The 22,642-nt window shown below is 34.3% G+C and overlaps 1 protein-coding gene across 1 annotated transcript in view; it reads left to right on the top strand.

Moving 5' to 3' along the window:
- LOC126513125 (uncharacterized) overlaps positions 1–22,642 on the top strand; it is a 154,577-nt gene that overhangs the window by 33,383 nt on the left and 98,552 nt on the right. Inside the window, exons 3-4 of the mRNA XM_050161301.1 lie at positions 11,790–11,963; positions 14,580–14,660. Coding sequence (XP_050017258.1) covers positions 11,790–11,963; positions 14,580–14,660 — 255 coding nt within the window. The remainder of the gene's footprint in view (positions 1–11,789; positions 11,964–14,579; positions 14,661–22,642) is intronic.

Consider the following 22,642-nt stretch of genomic DNA (forward strand, 5'->3'; position numbering starts at 1 on the left):
CCATCTCTCCTGCCCTGTATTCCAACACATCCTTATCTTCTATATTCTTTTCATGGGAGAGGTCTAAGCTTATTTTCAAACTGGTACAGAAATAAATGACATAATTTACGAATCAGCTTTGAAAACCTTTTTGTACTTTTACTGTATTGTTAGAATAATGGCCACGTAAAAACTTTGTACTTAAAACACATGATAGATGAGTATAAAGGAAGGAGACAATTTACACATATGGACAAAGTGAAAAACACCTGCAAAGAAAACCCTGGGTCAATAGGCAATGGGAAACCACCTTAATATTTGGAACAGGGTATGGATACAGGGCAAGATGTTGGAATTATGCAGAAATAATACCCATGGAAGACAACCAGCAGGGTATTTGTGTCAAATTTGGAAAAAAAAATCCTAAAGCTCTGGCATATAAAAATTAAGAAAATCAGAAATAATTTCACTTCTCTTTTCATCATTATAACTCTGGCTGACACCTGTGAATATTTGAACTAACTACAAGGCCAAGACGGTGTGTTTTGAAGTTCCTGTGCAGCAATGAAACATCAAAGACAAGGTGCCATGCGGAGAAGATTTGGAAAACAAAAGGAAATCCAGCATTGTCTGTGCATTCTTCTCTCAGCATCCGTTCTTCGATGCGTTTAGACAGAAAGTTTTCTCCAGATTCGAAAGATGAAGAGGCCTGTCTGATGCTATTTCATTGTACTGACTCGGGGTTAATGAATGTGCCTGGTGAGCTGTGTTATGCTGCCCCTTCTTCAAAACAAGTGTATCAAATTCTTCTTTCCTCCAGCCTCAGAAGATGACCTCATTTAGAAGCCGGTTCTTTTGAGTTACAATTAAGTTAAGATGAGGTCATTTATATTCTATATAGATCATGACTCACATCCCTGTAAGGAGAGGTGAATATAGACATAGTCAAACACAAGTGTGAAGATGCACTGGAAAGAAAGGCCTGTAAAATCTGGAAAGAAATATAAAATTTAAAATCTTATGCAAAACTAGAACTCCTCTCCAGAAAGCATATAGAAGATGATAACTTATTTATTAACTAGGTATCTCTTAAGCAACTCTATTGTGAGCCTGGGAAATCTCTCACAGGGCCATGCTGATCAGGATGCTCAGGGCTGCTACCTGGAACCATGGAGATTTCCACGCACAAGCCTCTGGCTAGGGTCATGCCTGGGTTTGTGACTCTGTGGAGTTAGGGTCTGGTGTAATGTCTGTTAATTCAGTGGCCACAGAGGCCTCTGCAGGTATCCAGGTGTCTGGCTAGTCACCCAGGACCATGTTGGTGCCCAGGGGACATGCTGCAACAAGGACCATGCTGACCTTAGTGGCCTATGCTGCCAGTGGGGCAGTGGTGACATTCTGACCTGAGCTGTATCCGAGGGCCGTATTTGGGTCCATGGTACTGCTGCCATTGGTGTCTATGGTGTTGTTCATGGACATTGTTAATAAGGGGTCACTGGGGTCTTGCTGTGCTGAGCCACCCCTGCTCTTCACTCTCCCTGGAATGGCTAGTCTTGCTCCCAACTAGATGCTATAGCAGGCAAGTAAGACCTAGCCCTTACACCTTAGGAGAGATCTACCCACATCACTGTAGTCATAAAAGATGACCCTACCTCTCATCATAGATGTGTGTCTCCCCTAGGAAGCACACTAGAGCTGACCCTGTTGTCAGAGGAAAGGTGACCAGCCCTGAATTCACGAAAGCATCAGGTGACCCACCATACTTTACCTGCCAGAGGGGTGGCATGGGTAGGAGAAAGATGCCCTCCTGCTTCTATCCCTTGACAATGCCTGTGACAGAGGAAAGAGCTTGCCAACAGCTCATGAGAGTGAGAGAACTAACTCTGCCACCCACCATCTACAGGATGAGTGGTCTCTCAATCTCACCTGGGCAGTACACTAGAGGTGACTCTTTTATGAGGCTGCTTGTTCATTTCCTGGCCACCCAGACTCCTGAAATAATCACACTGAAACCATATTATTTGCAATATTGTTTGGCCAATAGCTTAAGTGTATTTCTGGCTCACTGATATTTTAAATTAACCCATCCCCATTAATCTGTGTATCACCATAAGGTTATGGTTTACCAGTTAAGTTCCAGTGTCTGTCTCCGGCAGGGCTGCATAGCTTCTCTCTGACTTCACCTCCTTTTTCCCCCCGCATTCAGTTTAACTTTCCCCACCTAGCTCTATTCTGCTCTGCTAAAGGCTCAAGACGGTTTCTTTATTAATCAATGGTATTCACAGAATATGAAGGGGAATCCCACAATAGGAATCAGTTGACCCTATTGTCAGGGTGCAAGTGAGCAAGTATGAGAATAGGAGAGTTGACTCTGACACCCCCATTTGCCCCCTACAGCAACCAAAAAAGAGGACCCTGCACCTTTCCTGAACAAAACAATAAATCTGGTCCTGACAATATAGTAAGGGAGATTCGGATCTGAGGGGCCAAGAGCAGGAGAATGGACCCCACTCCTTGTTGTAGGCTGCATTGGGTGTACTAGCCAAAACAGTGTTGGAGAGTTTTCCTGGGTAGTGAAGATAAAGAAAAGCTAATGAGCTCTGCAGCCCAGCTACCATCCAGGCTTAGAACCAGGACTATGAGTTGGCCCATGCCAGCAGCCATCAAATCTATGAAATACTGGAGCTTGTGAAGGGGACGAGCCGATAGACCTAAAACAGCAGGATCTCCATGACACAGGACAGTAATAGGATATTCAAGAGGATCCCCAGTGAGAACCAAATTTTGCTGGTGTAGTAGAAGCCAGAGGCCTCAACCAGCCCAAAGACTCATAGCAATAAACAATTGCAAGTAAAGATGAATGGAACAAAAGATAAACTGTCTTTATGGGCCACATTACAACTTCCACAATAAAATTATTCTTGTTTCTTTGTTATTGTTTTTTTTTATTTTCTTTAGTTTTGGAAGTTGACATTAAAATATTTAAGATTGGTAACTCAGGAGAGATGGTTTGGTGGATAAGAGCACTTGTTTCTGTAATTTAGCTCCTGTGTTGGGTTCCCAGCAGCAATATGGTGATTCAACACTGTCTGTAACTCCAGTTCCAGGGAATTCAACATGCTTTTCCAACATCCTTACAAACGAGACAGGCACATGGTATATGTGCACATGTAAAACTACATATTTATAAGTATAAAATACATTTAATTTTTTAATTAGAAGAAAAACTAGTGGTATTAGAAAATTTCATTTTTACCTATTAATGATCTATGTTTTGAGATGTAAAATTAAGTTTCCAAAGAGTTACTAGGAAAATCAAATTACTTGATATCACATATTGAATGATATAGGGGTAGACACCACTGATTAATAAATATGACCTCCAGGAAGTGAACAATTTATCTAATGATATGTAGAAAACAAGAGTAAAAGGTAGACCTAAATCATAGCTGAACTTATCATCCTAAGTATTCTCTACTTGCACAAAAGTCTTGTAATTAGATAAATCCTACACAGTTTTGTATCATTATCAACTACTCCACAATTAAGTTTTGCAATTAAAATAGTTTGATAAAGCCAAAGTTTAGAACTTTCTGTATTTACTAACGGAATTACTGACTTAAAGGAAAATCTTAGAGGAAAATACCTAACTAGGAATACTTCAACAGTTTAGTTTAAAAATGATTCATTCACATCTTATAATTGCTTATTTGAAAAAGACTATATTGAAAAAAATCACAATCATACCCTTTAAATCGAAGAGCTAAATATAAAGAGTAGTGTCGAAATCAAGCTTAGGACTAAGCAAAAAAAAAAAAAAAAAAAAAAAAAAAAAAAAAAAAAAAAAAAAAAAAAGAACTCCTAGTATCATATAATTCATCTAAAAGCTAAGTTGGAATCACTACTTTAGAAAACTCTCACTATCAACCAAAGCATTTGAGAAGCAGAATGTCTCTTCTACTCTCATTAAATAACTTAACCATCTAGCCAACACTGTTTCCTAAAAACACTCAGGGCGGAAGCAACTGCAACAGCTCTAAAACTGTCTTCACAACTTGATTAAATAATAGTCTCATAATATATTCAAGTCATTTTATCAATATATGTGCTACCACTGCGAACATCAATATAGCTTGCCAAACTCAGCCTATGATCTTGAAGTGGTGTAGTACATAGTACATGAATCCACATTGCTTTGCAATTTTGAGGCTCCATATCTTGGAGTTACAGGGCTGAAAATGTGCTTTACTTATATTACTGATTAGAAAAGAACCTACTTGATGATATTTAAATTTAGATAGACTTTCAAATTTCATTGATTATTATTGTAGGTAGGTGTGCAGGAATGTGTAGGCCCCAGAATACCTCTGAGGGACAGAGGACTTCTTTTGGAAGTCTATTTTCTTCCTAACATGGGTTTTAGAGTTTAAACTCAGATTATCAGGCTTATAAGAAACATACTTTTATCTCCTGATCTACTTCACTTCTATAGATAATGTTTTACAGATTGATATTTAAAATGGTTTATACATAAGTTTGCTTTGTAAAAATTTTCTTAATGTAAGGTTAAGACAGATTGTTTATTGTTAAGTACAGTTACGTAAAGTTGCTTATAGCAGCTATTATATTAATTTGCAAACAACTGTTTGTTTTTTTTTTTTTTTTTTTTTAGTTTTTTTGAGGCAGAGTTTCTCTGTGGCTTTGGAGCCTGTCCTGGCACTAGCTCTGTAGACCAGGCTGGTCTCGAACTCGAACTCACAAAGGTCCGCCTGCCTCTGCCTCTCGAGTGCTGGGATGAAAGGCGTGCGCCACCACCGCCCGGCTGCAAACAACTTTTGTACATTTTTAGTGGCACAATGTAGTTTTAGAGGAAAGAACAAGGAAATGCCATCATAATTGAAACATGATATATATTTCAGATCATTTAAAAATTTAAAATATTACAAAATACTATTTAAAATTTTTGTCATATAAAATTATCTATACTCAAAAATCTGCATTTTGTATGAAGTCAACTATGTGGCTGAACTGATTCTATTAAAATAGGTTATTCATTTATCCAGTTTGTGGATGTAGTAAATCAATTCTTTAAGTTATAAACCATGAAGCAGTTTCTAATAGTATTACTTACATTGTGATTTATTTAGCTTTGTGCTTTAGAACAACACAATTAAGATGCAATTATGTCGATTAAACAAATATAAGAATAAACAAAATTATCTGGCTGAATTTCATCTCAGCTTGAGTAGCAAAATTATCAAAGCATAATTATCTTTTTATTTGGAAAACAGATATCAAAAATAGAATTATATGAAAGTCTCAAATACAATATGATCATTCTATTTCAAAAGGTTATATTAAGTTAAACTATTGAGAAATTTCATGCTACTTAAGGTATTTTAATTGTGCAATAACTTAAATAAAATTATGAATACCTTTAGAAATAGATGATTTGCAAAAATTGATATTTAAAACATTCTGAATATAATATAAGTATTATAAGTCTACAATATAAGTCTACAATATAAGTATAAAGATTCGTAAATTAGATTTACCAAGATAATATAGAAAAATAATCAAGTGATAGCTGTAAATGAAAGCTAATTTTAATTATAACTTCATGTATATTTCCTCTATAGTCTAAATTAGACCCTGTTTATCAGTAGTTTCCTAATTACATTCATAGTTAATTACAATTAGAGCAATGTCCTGGGATCATTGCTACAAACACACCTCAAAACCACGCAAGCCAACGACTTTACTGTTACAAAGACAGAAGGCAAAAATTCAGTCTGGTGACATAAAATCATATGGAAAAGACTAGTTCATTCTGGAGTCTCAGAATTGTTAAGTTAGTTCTTTGCTATTCCAGAATCAAGACATCAGTGGCTTTCTTTATCTACAAAGAAGTGTCTATTTACATCTATTGTCACATTGTCCTCATTGGTGTTGCTCCAAATTCAAATCTTCCAATTTAGGAGGCGTTGTGTGTGTGTGTGATTGTTAACTATTTTGCTTTTTTAAGTTTTTAAATAATAAATTAATTAGTCTCATCGTAGTTTCCCCTCCCTCCTTCTCTCCTCCCAGTCCTTCTTCCCCACCTCCCCTCTTCCTGTCCTTCATCCACTCCTTTTTCTCTGTTTCTCTTCAGAAAAAGGCATGCCTTCGATGGATATAACCAGTCAAGTTACAGTGAGACTAGACACGTCATCTCCTATTAAAGCTGAACAAGGCACTCTGATAGGAAAAAAAAAATGGACCCAGATGCAGGAAACAGGTTCAGAAACAGACTCTGCTCCCACAGTTGGAAAATCTATAAAACGTTCTATCTCGACAACTGTAAAATATATAGAAGGCCTAAATTAGTCCCATGCAGGCTAGGCTCCCTGGTTGTTGGTCCAGTCTCTGTGATCTTCTATGAACACAGGTTAGTTGATACTTTGAGGATTTTTTTTTGTGGTGTCCTTGACCTGTCTACCTCCTACAATCCTTTCTCCCTGTCTTCCATAAAATTTCCAAAACTCTGCCTAATGTTTGGCTGTAGGTCTCTGCATCTGTTTCCATCAGGTACTGGATGAAGCCTCTCTGATAACAGATGATCTAGGCACCAATGATGTCTATCTTTCAGAGTATCAGTTATCTCACTCAGAGTGATTTTCTAGTTTCTTCCATTTGTGAGCAACTTTCATGGTGTCTTTGTTTTTAACAGCTGAGTTATAAATGATTGTGTAAATGGACCACATTTTCTGTATTCATTCTTCAGGTAAGGAGGCAAAGTAAAAGGAAGTGTTAGTTTTGATGCTGGAGTCTGAACAGGAGATTTAGTTTCCACATCCAGGGGCTTCTTCCATTTTTAGCTCATGGTACCTGTTTTGTCTTTAACTGGACAATAGCTGATGAAAATTTTTCTCTTCATGTTATAGTTTCTGAGACATTTTGCATCTCTATGATTTGCAATGTCAATTGTGATTTTATTAAACTCATCCTAATATTCAAATGCAATTCCTGCATCTTAAGAGAATGTTATTATGCATTTTATATGAGCTATAAATTTAATAATCTTCTTGCCATGCAACATAGAATACTATATTTCCCAGGATAAGAAACATGGATTTCTTTTGTTCTGCTTGATAAAAGGTATCTTTAGAAATGCAATCTATTTTTGGACAGAATTCTATAGTATTAACTAATTTGTTGTTTTTGTATAGGTTCAGAAGCCCAAAAGTGCCAACATAACTTGGATTTTGTGATCTTCACTTGAGTTTTTTGAGGATGTCAGTTTTAATTAATGTGGGAAGATGCACTTAGACCATTGTTCGTATAAGAGAGTGTGTGTGTGTGTGTGTGTGTGTGTGTGTGTATCACTCTCTCTAAGTAATATGAGGCTGTAACTCTTTCTAGTGCTCTTTTATTTTCATATTCCATAACACAAAAAATAAACGACAGAAATTCAGGTGCAAAATAGCTTTATATTATTTGAGATTTTTCACTTTGTGAATATTTAATTCTTTCGTAGAATTTCACACATTCGTACTGTATTTACATCACTTCCATTTCTTCCTCCAACCTCTGCAAAGATTTATGTCCTTTCCACATACCCTTTCAGCTTCATGACCATTTTTTCTGTATTTATTATCGTTTCATAATTAATGAATATAACCCACTGATTATATTTAGTGTTACTTGTATGTGTATGTGTTTAAGACTGAACTTTTGGGAAATAATTACTATCAGGAGGCTTGTCACTGAAGAAAACTTGTTCTCCTTCTCTCAGTAATTATTGTCTGACTAGTTTTTCATCTCTAGGGGTGGTGTCTTTTGAAATTTCTTCATCCATGTTGACATCACAACTGGTATTCTCATTATACAGGGCTGTTTATGTCTTATATAGGTCCTATATTTGAAGTTAAATCGATATAGCATTGCTGTCATATCTAGAAAACAAAGTCATGAAATAGGCATGTCTATTCTTTAACTCGCAAATATAAAATTTCAGATAACAATTATATCAAAAATGAAAATAAAGTTGGGTTTCAGATTGTATTTACATTTATTTAAATATGTCCATTTGCGTGATTATCAGTATGGACACTGTATGCATGTAGTGGCTGTTGAAGCTAGAATAGGGAGGTAAATGTCATTGAACTGAAGTTGCAGTTGACTAATGGGGCTGGGAACTAAAACCAGGTTCTCTGTTGCAATGATGAGAATTTGAAGTTCTCGCAACCGCTGAACTATCTCTGCATCTATCAGTAAATTATACTCTTAAGTAATGATCCAGTATGGTTCATGAGAATGTGAGTGTTATAAAATAATAACAATTACATCCATATAAATTTAATGCAACTGCATATACTCACACCTTTTGTTTATTTCTTGATGATCGTAGGCATGTAAAAACAATAAATATGATATGGATGTGGAGCTTAACTCCATGATTGTCTGAGTTAATTAATGTGCAGTCCAATATATTGCATACCAAGAAAACAAAAGAAGTGGGGAGTGTTTTCATACCCATAGTTCATGAACTAATGATGGATTTCCAAACATTTTTCATTTTATGTGGCTAATATAAGCTGTTAACATTGGTTTTTTAAAGTTCCATATTAAACATTACTTAAAATTGAACTCAATACACAAAGTTGCTTTTGACTTGTGTAATTTCCAGGGCATGCATTATTAAATACTCATCACGGATAGTATTTGTTAAATACAGTGTCACTTGTCTATGTACTTACTTTTAAAAAAAATCTGTCTAAATGGAGCAAAATCTCATAATCATTAGGTTTCAACTACAGAAAGGTTGGAAAAGAACAAAATTGGTTTCTCTCAGTCAGATAATAACATTTAGGAAAATTTTGTAATACAGAAATATGAAAAATATGAGACATGAGAGATTTAGGTAATTATAATTAGTAATTGCCTTCAGGCTAACATTTATCCTACAGGTGAAAGTAATTTTATTGATGTTGTTAATAAAACTGTCCACCATCTTTAAGGAGACTATTATTACATAAATGAATTTGGCATTATGATTCAGTTTCTTCATGTAATGAGAATGAGACTTAAGACTAACATCCCTAAATTAAATAATTAATTACATACAGCTTCAATTACAATTACTAATTGATACAAAGTTACCAGCTTAACTCCTGCAGGTAATCAATTTTATAACTGGGATCTTGAATAAGTGCTTAGATCATTTTGGCCAGTAGTTCATATACAATAGCTCATTGTCCTGCTAAACACCTTGTGAAAATGGTTCTACTCCAATATTCTATAGGTGAAGTTTCCTCATAATGTATCTGTTGATAGTTTGTCTTTGATTATGATTCTTTGATAGCTAACTCTACTAAAAGACACAAATGTTATCTATCACTTTAGTTATTCTACAATCCTTTTTTCTATTTTTGCATGATTGTAAGGTAAAGGATGTAATTGGAACTGTTGTCTTTATTTTTAGGTTTCTTTAATGCTCTCAGTAACAGTTGAGTGGAATCTCACGTGTTATATAGGTTACTGTGAAAGAAGAATTTTTGGTTATTCCAATATTTCAAATATAATATGATAGATAATTAAATACGAGGAGCAAATTGGATTCTTGGAACTTCAGAACATGGAAATATCTGTGAGAATATTTATTCAAATAAAGTTGTTGATCTCAGAGAATTTAATTTGTAGTTATGTTCTGAAAACAGAATTTCAATAACAAATATGTTTTTAAAGCTACAAGGAACTTGTGGTCACAATTACCTTTAAAAAATGTAGATAAAACCGATCTACTTGTACTAGCTATGGGCTTTTGCTTTCCCTAAAAAGCCAAAGTTATATCAGGCAGAGACAAGATAACACTGCAAACTTGTATAATGATCAACATTGTGAAACAAAAATATGTAGATATTTATTAAACTTTTTCCCGTGTGTCCTTATAAAACACTCTCACCAGTTCAACTGTTTCTTCTTTAAACAACTGTAAGGCAAACATGAACTAACTGGGGTTGAGAAAAATATTCATAAAATTGATTGAGAAAAACAGCTTTGGCCTTCAACTGAGAAACTGGAAGTGTGTGTGTAAATCTGACTAACTTAGGTGATGAGAGATGAGAACGGGATGTCAACTGTGGCAGTTGCTGCCAGAGATTCTCTACAGCCACACATGCGTGACACATTTGGTTGGAATAACTGAAACAATCCCATGCAGAAAACTAATTTTAAAAGCATTACAAGTATAAATAAACATACGGATAAAAGTCATTTTATCATGAATCTGATTCTTAAATTTAGAAGCCACAAAAACAAAATTAAATTTATTGTGCTGGATATGGTTCCAAAGGAGAAAGTTAAACACCAACCTAGCCACAAAACACTTCAATCTACAAGTGGCCTACTTACAAGATACATTGTTGCAAAGAACCTATGTTAAAATATTTATTTTATATTTCTATAAAATAAAAACAGTGGATACTGATGCTTGGCTAAAAAACAATGGAGAATGAATGAGCTGGGCGGTGGTGGTGCATGCCTTTAATCCCAGTACTCAGGAGGCAGAGGCAGGTGGATCTCTGTAAACTTTGTGAGTTCATGGCCTGGTCTATGAGAGCTAGTTCCAGGACGGGTTCTCAAAGCTACAGAGAGACTCTGTCCTGAAGAAAGAAAGAAAGAAAGAAAGAAAGAAAGAAAGAAAGAAAGAAAGAAAGAAAGAAAGAAAGAAAGAAGGAAGGAAGGAAGGAAGGAAGGAAGGAAGGAAGGAAGGAAGGAAGGAAGGAAGGAAACCCGTCTTTAAAAAACAAATTAAATAAATAAACGAACGAATAAATAAATAAACGAACAAATAAATAAATAAATAAATAAATAAACAAATAAATAAATAATAAATGCGGCAGTAGACCCACAGTCAGACAGTATGCAGAGGGTTGAGACTTGGGACACAGCTTTAAAAGAGATTTGTTCATCAAATTCATAATTCCAGGCTAAAAAGAAGACAGTATTTAAATCCATTTCATCTGTTCACGATCTCCACCTCAATACCTTCACTGTAAGTCAATGTGCTCAAATATATTTACTCCAGGTCTTTGAGGTTGGATGAAACCAGGAGATGGTGCTTTTAGTACTGTAAAGTTTCATCTAGCATATATTGAATTGTTTGACTTGATTGTAGAATTTCACAAACATCCTTAACTGGCCACCGTAGACAAAGGAATACCATAAGAGTGGAGAAAGAACAGCACAAAACCAAAGATGGCTTCCAGGTCAATGACCATACAGGAGTTTTAGGAATGATCATGAAGTTTGTGGCAAGTAAAAATGAATAAATCATAGCCTTTAAAAATAAATGGATTTTCAAGCATGCATAATTTTTATTTATAGGCAGTTTTGCTTGAGAAACTAAGTAGAATTAGATGCTTATACTGGCCAAATTGTTACCCGCCCCCCTTGGATGTAGTGTGTTGAAAATGTATAGCCTAAAATAGAAAAATATTTGCCCTCTGCAATTGAAATGTTAGAACCTTACATAAGCAGAGGTGGAAGGATGCTGAATATATGTTAGCTGACGAAGGCAAAGATAGAGGCGTGTTTACTGAATAAATGATGCAGCACAGCAGCTTCTCACCCCTGGACACGTGGGAGGGACCACCTCCCGGGCCCTGCGATTCATGTGGGTTTGTCAGGATGGTTCTTCCCAATGCAGTCAGTAGTGTGGCTATTTGTGAATGGTGGAACTTAATTGATAGGTATGAGTTAAATTAAATTCATCGTGCTTCCTTAAATATTTTTTTTTAAATAAAATTTTCTATGTTTCCTTCCCTAAGGAAAAGAGCCACCTGGGACCCCAGCTGCTCTAAACTTCTGAGGCCACTGAGTAACACCAATGAGCATCAGCTTTCTTTTCAGCAATGGGCATGCAGTCTTCAGGAAACTGAAATATGGATTGATACTTCTACCAGCCTTCCCAGGCTGCAACAAGGTGGAGACGACTTACAGATGTAAGCATGTATTGAAGACCATTCGAGAATCCAACTGTAAAAAAAAATGAAAATTAGCAAACTAAGATTGAAGCCCAGTGAATGCTAGTAATTACATAGATAAAATAATTAGTGGAGACATTAGAATATTATACATCAACTCAATTTTGATTGCTACTCCTGTATATTTTAGTAATCCGCAATTTTTATAAAATGCAAACATCACACAACTTGCTTGCTGACATATGATCAATTAATAAATTGCTTCTTGCATACATAAATCGAATTAAATAGCAATTACCAAACACCTCTTTCCAGTACCTCTGTCTGCATTTAGCTACAATGGCCACTGGATGGCAGTATTATGTTGTGCCAGTTCATTAATTTCAATTTTCTAATTCCCTTTGCATACTTCAGAATGTAGAAACTGGCCTTTATAAAGAAAAACTTCAAGCAAAAATAAAAGTTATATCATCTTAGAAAGCATTTATGTTTAGTCAATCCACCATGTAAGTCCATTTTTAGCCTGCCAAAATATGTTGCCTAGCTCTGAAGCAGAATTATGTAGGCTTCTCTTTGTTTAATATAAGCCTATTCATCTTTTGCACAATACAGTTGGAGTCCACGGAATAATTACACAGTTGTCTATGTTTCTTGCTATTGCCTTTTGTTATTACTTTGCTAAGATAATTGCGAAATTGTTAAATTAGGTTCTGTATATAAATCAAGGTGTTTGAAAATTATTGAATATAATAATGCTGAACTTAAAACATATATTTTACATTGTCATAAAAATATTACAGATGTTTGCTAATGTATTGAAATGAGAGTTTTAAAATGCAATTTTAATAGTTTTTAATATATGATCAAATTTAATTGATTTCTATCTGGAAATCAATAGCAAAATAGTGAAATATGAAATTTAATATTCTATTCAGTAAAATAAGTTAATTTGGGATTTTAGGTACCAGTAATAGTGCACTGAGACATTTGCACTATAGTGAAGACGTTTAGTCTTCATGGTGTTATCAATGACCAATTTTCTCCAAGTGATATTAAGCCTAACCAGGTGGAATGCCTCTTCACTAACAATACCCTGGAGGCAGAGGCAAAAGAAACAGAAAGTCTGGGGCCAGCTTGTGCACAAAAGTTAGACATTGTATCAGAATTCAAAAATAGGAGAAAAGAGATATGAGAAGAAAAGAACAAAGATGGGAACAGGAGTGAAGAGAAAAAAGGAAAAAGGAAAGTACCACCACCACCAACGGATTGGACAAGACTACCATAAACCTGTATTGTTTTCAAATGAAAGTCTAAGGATGCATCTAGTTGCCTAGTCCATTGGAGAGATAACTATGGATTTCACCCAGGCCATGATTTCCCTACAGAATGTTTTGCTCCAACATGTGAGGTTACTTGTCTTGTTTTGGAAACAGAATGTTTAACTAAGAATGTAGCCAGTAATACTTCAACTGCTCTGTTCATTCCTTGTGTCATGTGAATGTAGTTTTTCTTTTGTTTTTAAATTTTACCCCTATCTTTTGGTGTCAGGGTATTGGAGCAAATGGAGAAATTAAGCATGGGCAAACTTTCAGTATACAATGGAACTCCCTCCTAATGCTATCCTATGCTTCTGTTTATTATTTTCACTCGTGTTTCATTCTCTTCCACTTGTTCTTCTAATTCCTAAGCACCTAACCTGGTAAGAGGTAGCCTTGCCAAAGCTGGTCTCCGACATGTGCACAAGAGCCCAGTGTGTATGGTGAGCTCACATAATTAACACTCAATCACAGAAGAATATATCACTTCCTGTTTCATGGGCACTAATAATTTCCAGGAACAAAGTTTTTTTTTTTTTTTTATCTAATTACTCTGCCTTGGCTGGATCTCTAAATGCTTACAATCTTCAGGAGCTCAACCTTCATGGGAACCAAGGATCTGCAAAAGAGGATCCTGTGATTAACAACACAGGACTTATGTTTTCAAGAATTTATGGTGTGTGCAGGATGTAATTGGTTTCACGTAAGATATTTCAGAGAAAATTATGCTTTCCAGTTCCCTGAAACACTAACTTTAAATTATTTTATGTATATATCTCCTTTTCATAAATATTCATACAACTTTTTATTGGCTAAAGATATGTATTGCAAGGAATTAGCATACATATTAATGTATGAATCTATTATATATAATTATAATTGTTAAAATATTAAAATATTAATTCCAAGTTTCCACATGATTTTAAACAAAGCATTATACCTATTAATTATTACATTTCAAACTATACTTATTTATTTTACATGTTTGTGTGAAGGACCATGCATGCCACAATAAACATTGTTAAAATCTCCTCCCTACTTGCAGCATATGGTTCTTGGGGAATGAACTAAAATAATTAGGCTAGGATCAAATGCCATTACCTGTTGAGTCATTTCAATTGTCCCCACTTTAAGTTTTAAAGTTTGAACAGTCATTCAGAAATTTAATTTAGAGTATATCCATGAGGAAATTATGATACTATTCATAAGATCTTCAATATTTTAAGTGTGAAGAAAAAATAGTTATGGTGATTTGAAAAATCATTAACATTTATCTTGTGAAAGTGTTAAAATTATTCATACTGCTTTCTGTGGCCAGGTTCGTGCAGTCTATAAGAAGATGCATCATGCGGGAAATGAATGCAAACACATTCTGTGTGCAGACATCCATAAACCCTGGGTGAGTAGACTGTGGATTAAATTTCTATACTGTATCTACTGAAATAAGAAGAAATTACATTTTAAATAAGGTATGATTAAATCAAATTTTATATATTTCAAATTAATTGAGGTTATTATTCTACATTTTTATTTGGTTTATCAAATAACATCAACTAAGAAAATAATTTGCTTTTGATCTTGTTTTGTATAATTGTCTCCATCACTTCCCAGTATAATTATTTAGCAGCAACTGAAAATTTTTCTAATGAAAAAATATTGTCTTTAATATGCACCAGACATAACTCTGTTTGTATACCCAGATCATATAAATTAATTTCTTGCTTAAATTTCATAGTCAAAACTTTTCTTCTGTTATTTTTAAACTTTGTAAATCAAATTATTAAGGTGACCAAATATCATTGAAAGTAGAACAAAAATAACTTAGTTACATAAACTTTTTTTCCCAACTTTTGAACTGCTTTGTATATTTATCTCAAGAACAATATTTGTTTATATAAACATGTAAAATGATATTAGAGATTGTTAATGACCTTTTCTGCCTTTACATTTCCATGTTTTCTTAGGCGATAAAAAGAAATAGATGCTATTTAGTGGCAAAATGAACTGATTCTTCAGAAACTTTCTCAGTTCCTAAACTTAACCACTGGCTTGAGAATCAACAGCAACTACAGGATACTCCCTGATGGATTTAAGAAAATAGGAAATTTTCCTTTCTCAAGCTGAAAAATTTAACATAAATCACTCCATATACATAATGAAGACTATGTATACTATCTTTGAAAGGAGATGTCCACCAATTTAGGTTCACTCTCTGTAGAAACTAACACAGGGTCTAGCTAATATACTTGCAAAATAATGCTTTTTTCAAACATCAAAATGGATAAACAGGTATATACATAGAAGAGTAGACAGACTTGGAAAAATCTGTTGTGTTCATTCACTTTCTCTGCAAAAGGAGTATAACGTCATAAGTGGCTACTCTACATTTTTATGAAAGTCATAAAATATGGAAATAGCTTTATTTCTTTAAATTCAATTTATTGAAGTCCTTTCATTTTTCTTTAACAAATGCCAGTTTGTGTGTAAGAGCAGACGATATTATTCTGACTTCAAATATTTGATGTGGGATTCCCCTCTGTATGCTGTGAATAGCATTGGTTAATAAAGGACTGCTTTGAGCCCATAGCAGAGCAGGGCAGAGAGAGCTGGGGGACAGGGGGACTAAAGTGAAGACTGGGAGAAAGAAGGGCAGAGTCAGAGAGACTTCATGAAGCCCTGCTGGAGAGCTGGAGACAGACCCTAGAACTTTGGTCTGTAAGCCACAGCCATGTGGCACTACACAGATTAATAAAAATAGGTTAAATTAATATGTAAGAGATAGCCAATAAGAAGCTAAAGCTAATGGGCCAAGCAGTGATTTAATTAATACAGTTTTTGTGTGATTATTTCGGGGCTAAGCAGCCAGGAACAAGCCAGTGGCTTTTATACTACAAATATTAACTTGCATGTGAGAATTGTAGTGTTAAGTAGATTAAAAGGATGCTTATGTTAGGCATATTTGAGCCTTGTAATATTAGCATGAGGAGGTGAGGGCAAAAGGATCAGGATCTCAGTTATTCTTGCCTATACATGATATTTTAGTACAGCCTGAGCTACCTCAAAAATTGTTCAAAATTTAAACATTTATCATTTTAGGACATTTCACTTGGTCCACAAAATAAAAGAATCTATTAGTCACTTGCATATATCTAATGATACTCAAATTTAAGTAAATGTTATCTCTACCTTCAGATAACCAAGGGAGCATTAGTAAGATAAATGAATGTCAGAGGGCAAGGGAATAGAAAAGGAGGCAAGTTTTAAGTTAAGTTGAAAACCATTTTATTGAACGTGGCAATCAGCACTTTTAGAGCATCTTATTCAGCACATATCCCTGGGCAGATCCCCTGCAGTCTGAAATAAAATGCAATCTTTATAATTCATATTCATAAAAGAATATGCTCTATTTTAAAAACTAGGAGTACCCTATTTCTCTTTCTTTTCTTTCCTTCTTCTTCTTTCATATACCCTATCCTTTCAATATGATTTCTGTGTGTAGCCCTGGCTAACCTGAAACTCACAAAGATCTTCTACCTCTGCTTCCTGGGTTCTGGGAATTAAAGTTTGATGCCACTAGACTTAACATGCGTAATTATGTAGTGATTATTCAAATCCAAATAGATGGTTCAGTGTTCCCCAGACTGACCCAACTTCAAACAACAACTACAGCTTAAATGGGAACACTCTCTGCAGAAAAGTAGTAAAAAATAGGGGTGTCTTACAAACTATGTTCGAGTCCATATCTTACCTAAAGAGATTTCATTATACTAGATGTTACACTATAGATAAAAACTTCAAAGTAGATTCTAATTAACAGACGTGAGTCAAAACCATTAAATATTCAAGCAGACCACCACTGTGTGGGGAGTCCGTGGTGAGTAAACTCTACTGAGTATGGACATATATTGCTTTCAGAAGGAAATGCTTTCCTTTCTTAAGGATGTTAGAATCTTCCTGTCTAGAATATTTTTTCCAAACAATAAAGTAGCAGAAATTAGTGAAGAATTTGCAAAATATGTTTTAAAATCATTCATAAGATGTAGAAATTCACTTATGCAATAGACTTTATCATTGCAAAGTGTCTTCTATATGGTAGTGTGCCTATGCCTTACATCATGTATATATAGCTACACATATAAGACATTAATTTACAACAACATTTCTCATTGTAGAGATTATTTACATTACTTATTTTGAAGCTTGAAGTCAGAATCATGGAAAGAGAAAAAAAATGAAAGAGGAAGAGAGACAACCAGAGTGAGAAAGGAAGCAAGAATGACCAGGAAGCAGGCTACAGTGGTTTCCGACAGGGTCATATCTAGGGCTCCAGGCTGTAAAATCAGCAGCCTCAGCATTGATTTTCTTAGCTTCCTGACCTTGAGCCTTGTGAAACTAGAATTAGTCAATCAGAAACTGTGGAGTTCTGACTTTAGAAGAGAAGATGTTTTCTCGCTCTACTTTTATACTTTTTATATTTATGCCTAGATAGGTGATGGAGTAGGCTGTGTAAGAGTAGAGAATGACAGCTAGGAACTTAAGCCAAGATTACAGTCATGTAGCATATGAACAATGTGATAAAACATTCACTCTGGGCTTAATGTTTCAGAGAGTTAGAACTCAGTTTTAGAACGATGTAACAGCTTAGCATTTACATATTAATCAGCAACCACCTGGGGGGGGAGAGAGAGAGAGAGAGAGAGAGAGAGAGAGAGAGAGAGAGAGAGAGAGAGAGAGAGCCTTAGAATTTCTGAATTTCTCAAAGTTGCCCCTATGAAACACCTAATCCAACAAGGCCATACTTCTTAAACCTTCCTAAACAGCACCACTAACTATAAACCAGGTATTCAAATATATAAGCCTTTGTTATATTCTCTTAAAGATGAAATGAAGTATCTAGGGCACACAAAGAAATGTATAATCATACTACTATTATGTGCCTTATTTCTTGTGAACCTTTGTTCGATTCATTGTGTGTTCTTTGTGTGTTCACTTAAATGGACTTGTTTTTACAATTACCTGCTTTTTCTGGCTTAGAATCAATTCCATCTCCTTCAACCCACACACTAAATCAGTCAGTCTTTACGAATCATTTGGGCTGAAAGATTCTTTTGATGTACCTGTAAAAACATCTTTTCTAAATTTTCCTTACTTCTTTAACACAAGAACACTGTGCTGAAATCTTTTTTCTTTGTCTCCTACCTGGTACTTCTTTATGCCATAGTATTTTGTGAAGCATAGTACTTTCTAGTTTCTCTTTACTACATATATAAGCAGATGATTAAATTATTTTTATTGATATTAAAACTGAAATTTCAACTTAGGTTTATACCTCCTTCATTAACCATGAATGTGGAAGGATTTCCTATTGTAATATCTGTCTGTAGACTTTGCATGACTCCTCTGAAGTTTAATCTGGCTAACAATATCTTTCTTCTTAACTTTCTGTTTATTATTAAAAAAGCTATGTTGCTTTGTACTGAGTTATTCAAAAGGTAGGGTGAATATGGGTTTCAAAGCAGAGCAGGGAAGATAGTTTGAAATACTAAGCTTGGACACAGTGGGTTACCGCTTAGATTCAGAAAACTCACAGAGATCTTGTTTCCCAACCTCTTATGAAAAAAGTATAGGAAGAAACAAAAGGAATTTTAGGGATGAATCTCCAGTCAACATTACTACTTGTAATTTTAGGTTTTTTTTTAAATATTTATTTATTTATTTATTATGTATATAATATTCAATCTGTGTGTATGCCTGCAGGCCAGAAGAGGGCACCAGACCCCATTACAGATGCTTGTGAGCCACCATGTGGTTGCTGGGAATTGAACTNCTGAGCCATCTCTCCAGCCCTGTAATTTTAATTTTTATTTAAAATCATGCACATTATAATAAAACCCAAACTACTTTGGTGCATAGTATGTCAAATAATTTAATTCACTAGTAACTTACCTTGTTAATTTACTAATTTATCAGTTATAAGAATACTGGAATATCCTTGTTCATATTATGAAGTCTTTGAAAGCTGAAAGCAGGCATCCTGCTTTCTCTGTATTCAGTAACATTAATTCTGATTCAATGTGTGCTATAATAAACAAATGCAAGGTAGAAAATTTTCATACTAAGTATTAATTAATTTGATTAATAAGTTAAAGAGTAAATATTTCAGTTTTGTACTCAAAGCCTTTATTTGGAAGCAAAATTAACTTGAATGACTATACTGGAAACATATTTGGATCATCAAGAATGCCAAAGGCCTATTCATCATTTAGTATAGAGCTTTATGGAAAACAGAGGGAATAAAAGGTCTTTTCTGACACATGTCTGATCAGAAGTGAACATTTTTTTTTAACTTTTGAAATCAGAATTTAAGGATACATATACACACTTGAAAATTGCATGTAAAATGCTTTGGCAGCCAATATTGACTCTGGTTCTCTTGGTAAGGATCGGGGAAAGGTAGCAATTCCCTCCCTGGTAGTTACAACCACTCCATAACCTGGTGATGGAGACTGCTCATTCATTTCCTGGCTGCCCAGACAAAAAATAATTACAAAAACTATATTAATTACAATATTGCTTGACCAGTTAGCTCATGCATATTTCTAGCTAACTCTTATATCTTGAATTAACTAATTTCTATTAATCTATGTATCACCATGAGGCTTATGGTTTACTGGTAAGGTTTTCTTGTGTCTGTCTTCTGCAGCTACATGGTGTCTTTTCAACTCTGCCTACTTTCTCTCTATAATCTCTGTTCATATTTCCCACCTGGCTTTACTCTACTAAGCCATTGGCCAAAACAGCTTCTTTAATAACCAATGGTAATAAAATATATTTATAACATATAGAAGGGAATTCCACATCATCTCCCCTTTTCTGTCTAAATATAAAGAAAGGTTTTAACTTTAACATAGTAAAATTACATAAAACAAAACAGGTATCAAGCAAAAATTGAAGTTATAATATTTATATCTACTTTATTTTTATTCATAACTAGGGAAAACAATAATTATAACTATTCTTCAACTTCAATAAAGGCCCCAGAAAGATATAATATTACCTAAGTAAACAGGAAGTGCATTGCAAGCACCTTTTAAAACTTTAGAATTGACAGAGACATCTCGTTGCCTGGACAGTCACCCAAAGTTCTTCTGTAACATTGGGGTATTCATGTTCAGCCTAGAGGCCTTTTAGTATCCGGTGGACTTTTCCATGAAACATAAAATTCGAAAGATTGTTTTGCCTCTATTGGCAGTTTTTCAGTCACCTTCTTCTGTGTTCTGCAGAATGTCTGGAAGACTCTTTCATGAAGCAGGAACCCTAAAGGACTATCTCACCTTCTTTAGTCAACTTCAGCAGTCATTTTTCTGTGGGCCCAACAGCAACCTCAATCAGCAGGAAGTAGTCTAAAGAACAATACCCAAATTCCCTAAATGATTGTTTATAAATGTTTGTTTACACTTAAAGAGGGATATGATATAGAGATGAATAATTTGCATTGATATGAATCTTGGTTTAATGAGATAAATTTAAGGTCAATTTTGTTATATGTATATTTCTACTCTTGATTAAGGTATTATGTTTGTGCAGCTCATTTAAAAATGTAATGTATAATTAAAAAATACAGGTTAATAGTCATCTATAATAGTCAAGCTAGTTAGGTTTTTGAGATGTACAGAGGACTTATTTCAGATGAATAGTTATCCTTCAAACCTTTCAAAGACTACAGAATATGACATTTAAAATTTAGGACTTTTCAGAACAATGAGACACAGCTGCTCCTGGCAGCACCAATCTACTTTAAGAGGAGGATGGGCATCAAAGTGGCTCCTTATGGAGTTTGTTAGCCATTTGGGCAAGAAACTGCTCTTGCCTGGATTGCTTGATGGTATGCTGTATAAACTGGACTTGCAGAAGCTAAAGTTTTTCTTAGTGGACTGTTCTTGGTACAGACTAAGACAAATATCCATGTTACAGTACGCATCCTCTCATTGTTCCGATTCTCTTCCAGCCATTACTGTCCATGTTATGCATAGTTGTTGCAATAGAAGTTGACTATTTTAATAAGCCAGCTCACCGGCAATAATTTGACAAGTCAACCACAGAAATAAGAAATTAATACTCAAAACACTAACCATGGAACAATGATAAACTGATATAGTGGGACTATTTTCCTCTTCTAAGATAGTCAGAAAAATTCTGTATTTTACTTTAATAACATTAAAACTCGCTCTTCTACACTGAGAGGCAGTCTTCTCCTCAGAAAGGGACTGGGACAGAGGATCTACTTTATATTCTTAGGATCTTGCCTTTCTTAACATCTTAGTTAATGAATCTGTTAGCAAATAATAGCACTACTAAATAAAAATAAATCATGCTATAGTATTTTATGTCATTTATAATTGGCATTTTAATATACTTTAATATATTTTCTAAAATGTTAAGTAGTAACATATTTTCATGCATTTTCAATTGAAGACTCATGAAAACATTTTATACAATATTGCAATAGTTCACTTAAAGTAATATCAGGTATTATCCATGATAAAATAATTGGCCTGATTTTTTTCTCGATAAAAATTAATATTATACAAAGGTTCAAATATTTAACACTTTACTAATTACAGACTATTGTACTTAAATTGAAACTTTTCATCTATTAGGAAAATATTGGATAAAGTTGTCATCCAGACCACAGTAATGCCAATAGAAATATACTTTAATAAAAACAAGTAATTACACCTGTACATCCTTTTCTGTTGCCTCTTTCAATTCAAATTAACATTGAAATGCAAATAGCTGGAAGTTGTTTTGAGAAAAGTCCTATGTTTGCAAGTAAACAAATATGTCCAGATTCTCGCAGATAAATTGAATGGTAGAAGGAAAGCACATAATTGCACAAGATTAATGACTATCAAAAAGTAGATCATTATATTTTTAAAAATTCAGAAGAAACTTTCCCCAGCAAGCAGCAATATAAAAGATTAAAAAAAAAATACTACCAGAGGATCAGTGTGGGTGGAGAGGGCACATACTTTCATTTAGATAACAGATGCAGTTTAGCAAAATTACATTCCCTTACAAATATGCAAAGGTTTAGGATAAAATTATATTAATCAGGATAAAAAGAAGATTGAGGTCAGAATATTTCTTATTCCTACTTTTATAAAATTAAAACAACTAAGGATTTTCTTTTATTATAAATTAGATAATATTCTTCATCTGAAATGACAGAAATAATGTTTTACTTCAACTAAGTATTTTACAGTCACCATACCATAAAACACATTGTCCTAAAATTTATTTTTCATAAGATTTATTTTATATTTCCATTGTTTTTATGTGTGTGAGTTTCTCTTTAAGATCATCACTCAAAAAACAGAA

Source organism: Alexandromys fortis, unplaced genomic scaffold (genome assembly GCF_014885135.2).
Source record: "Alexandromys fortis isolate MF-2015 unplaced genomic scaffold, M_Fortis_MF-2015_v1.1 scaffold_17, whole genome shotgun sequence".
Classification (NCBI taxonomy): domain Eukaryota; kingdom Metazoa; phylum Chordata; class Mammalia; order Rodentia; family Cricetidae; genus Alexandromys; species Alexandromys fortis.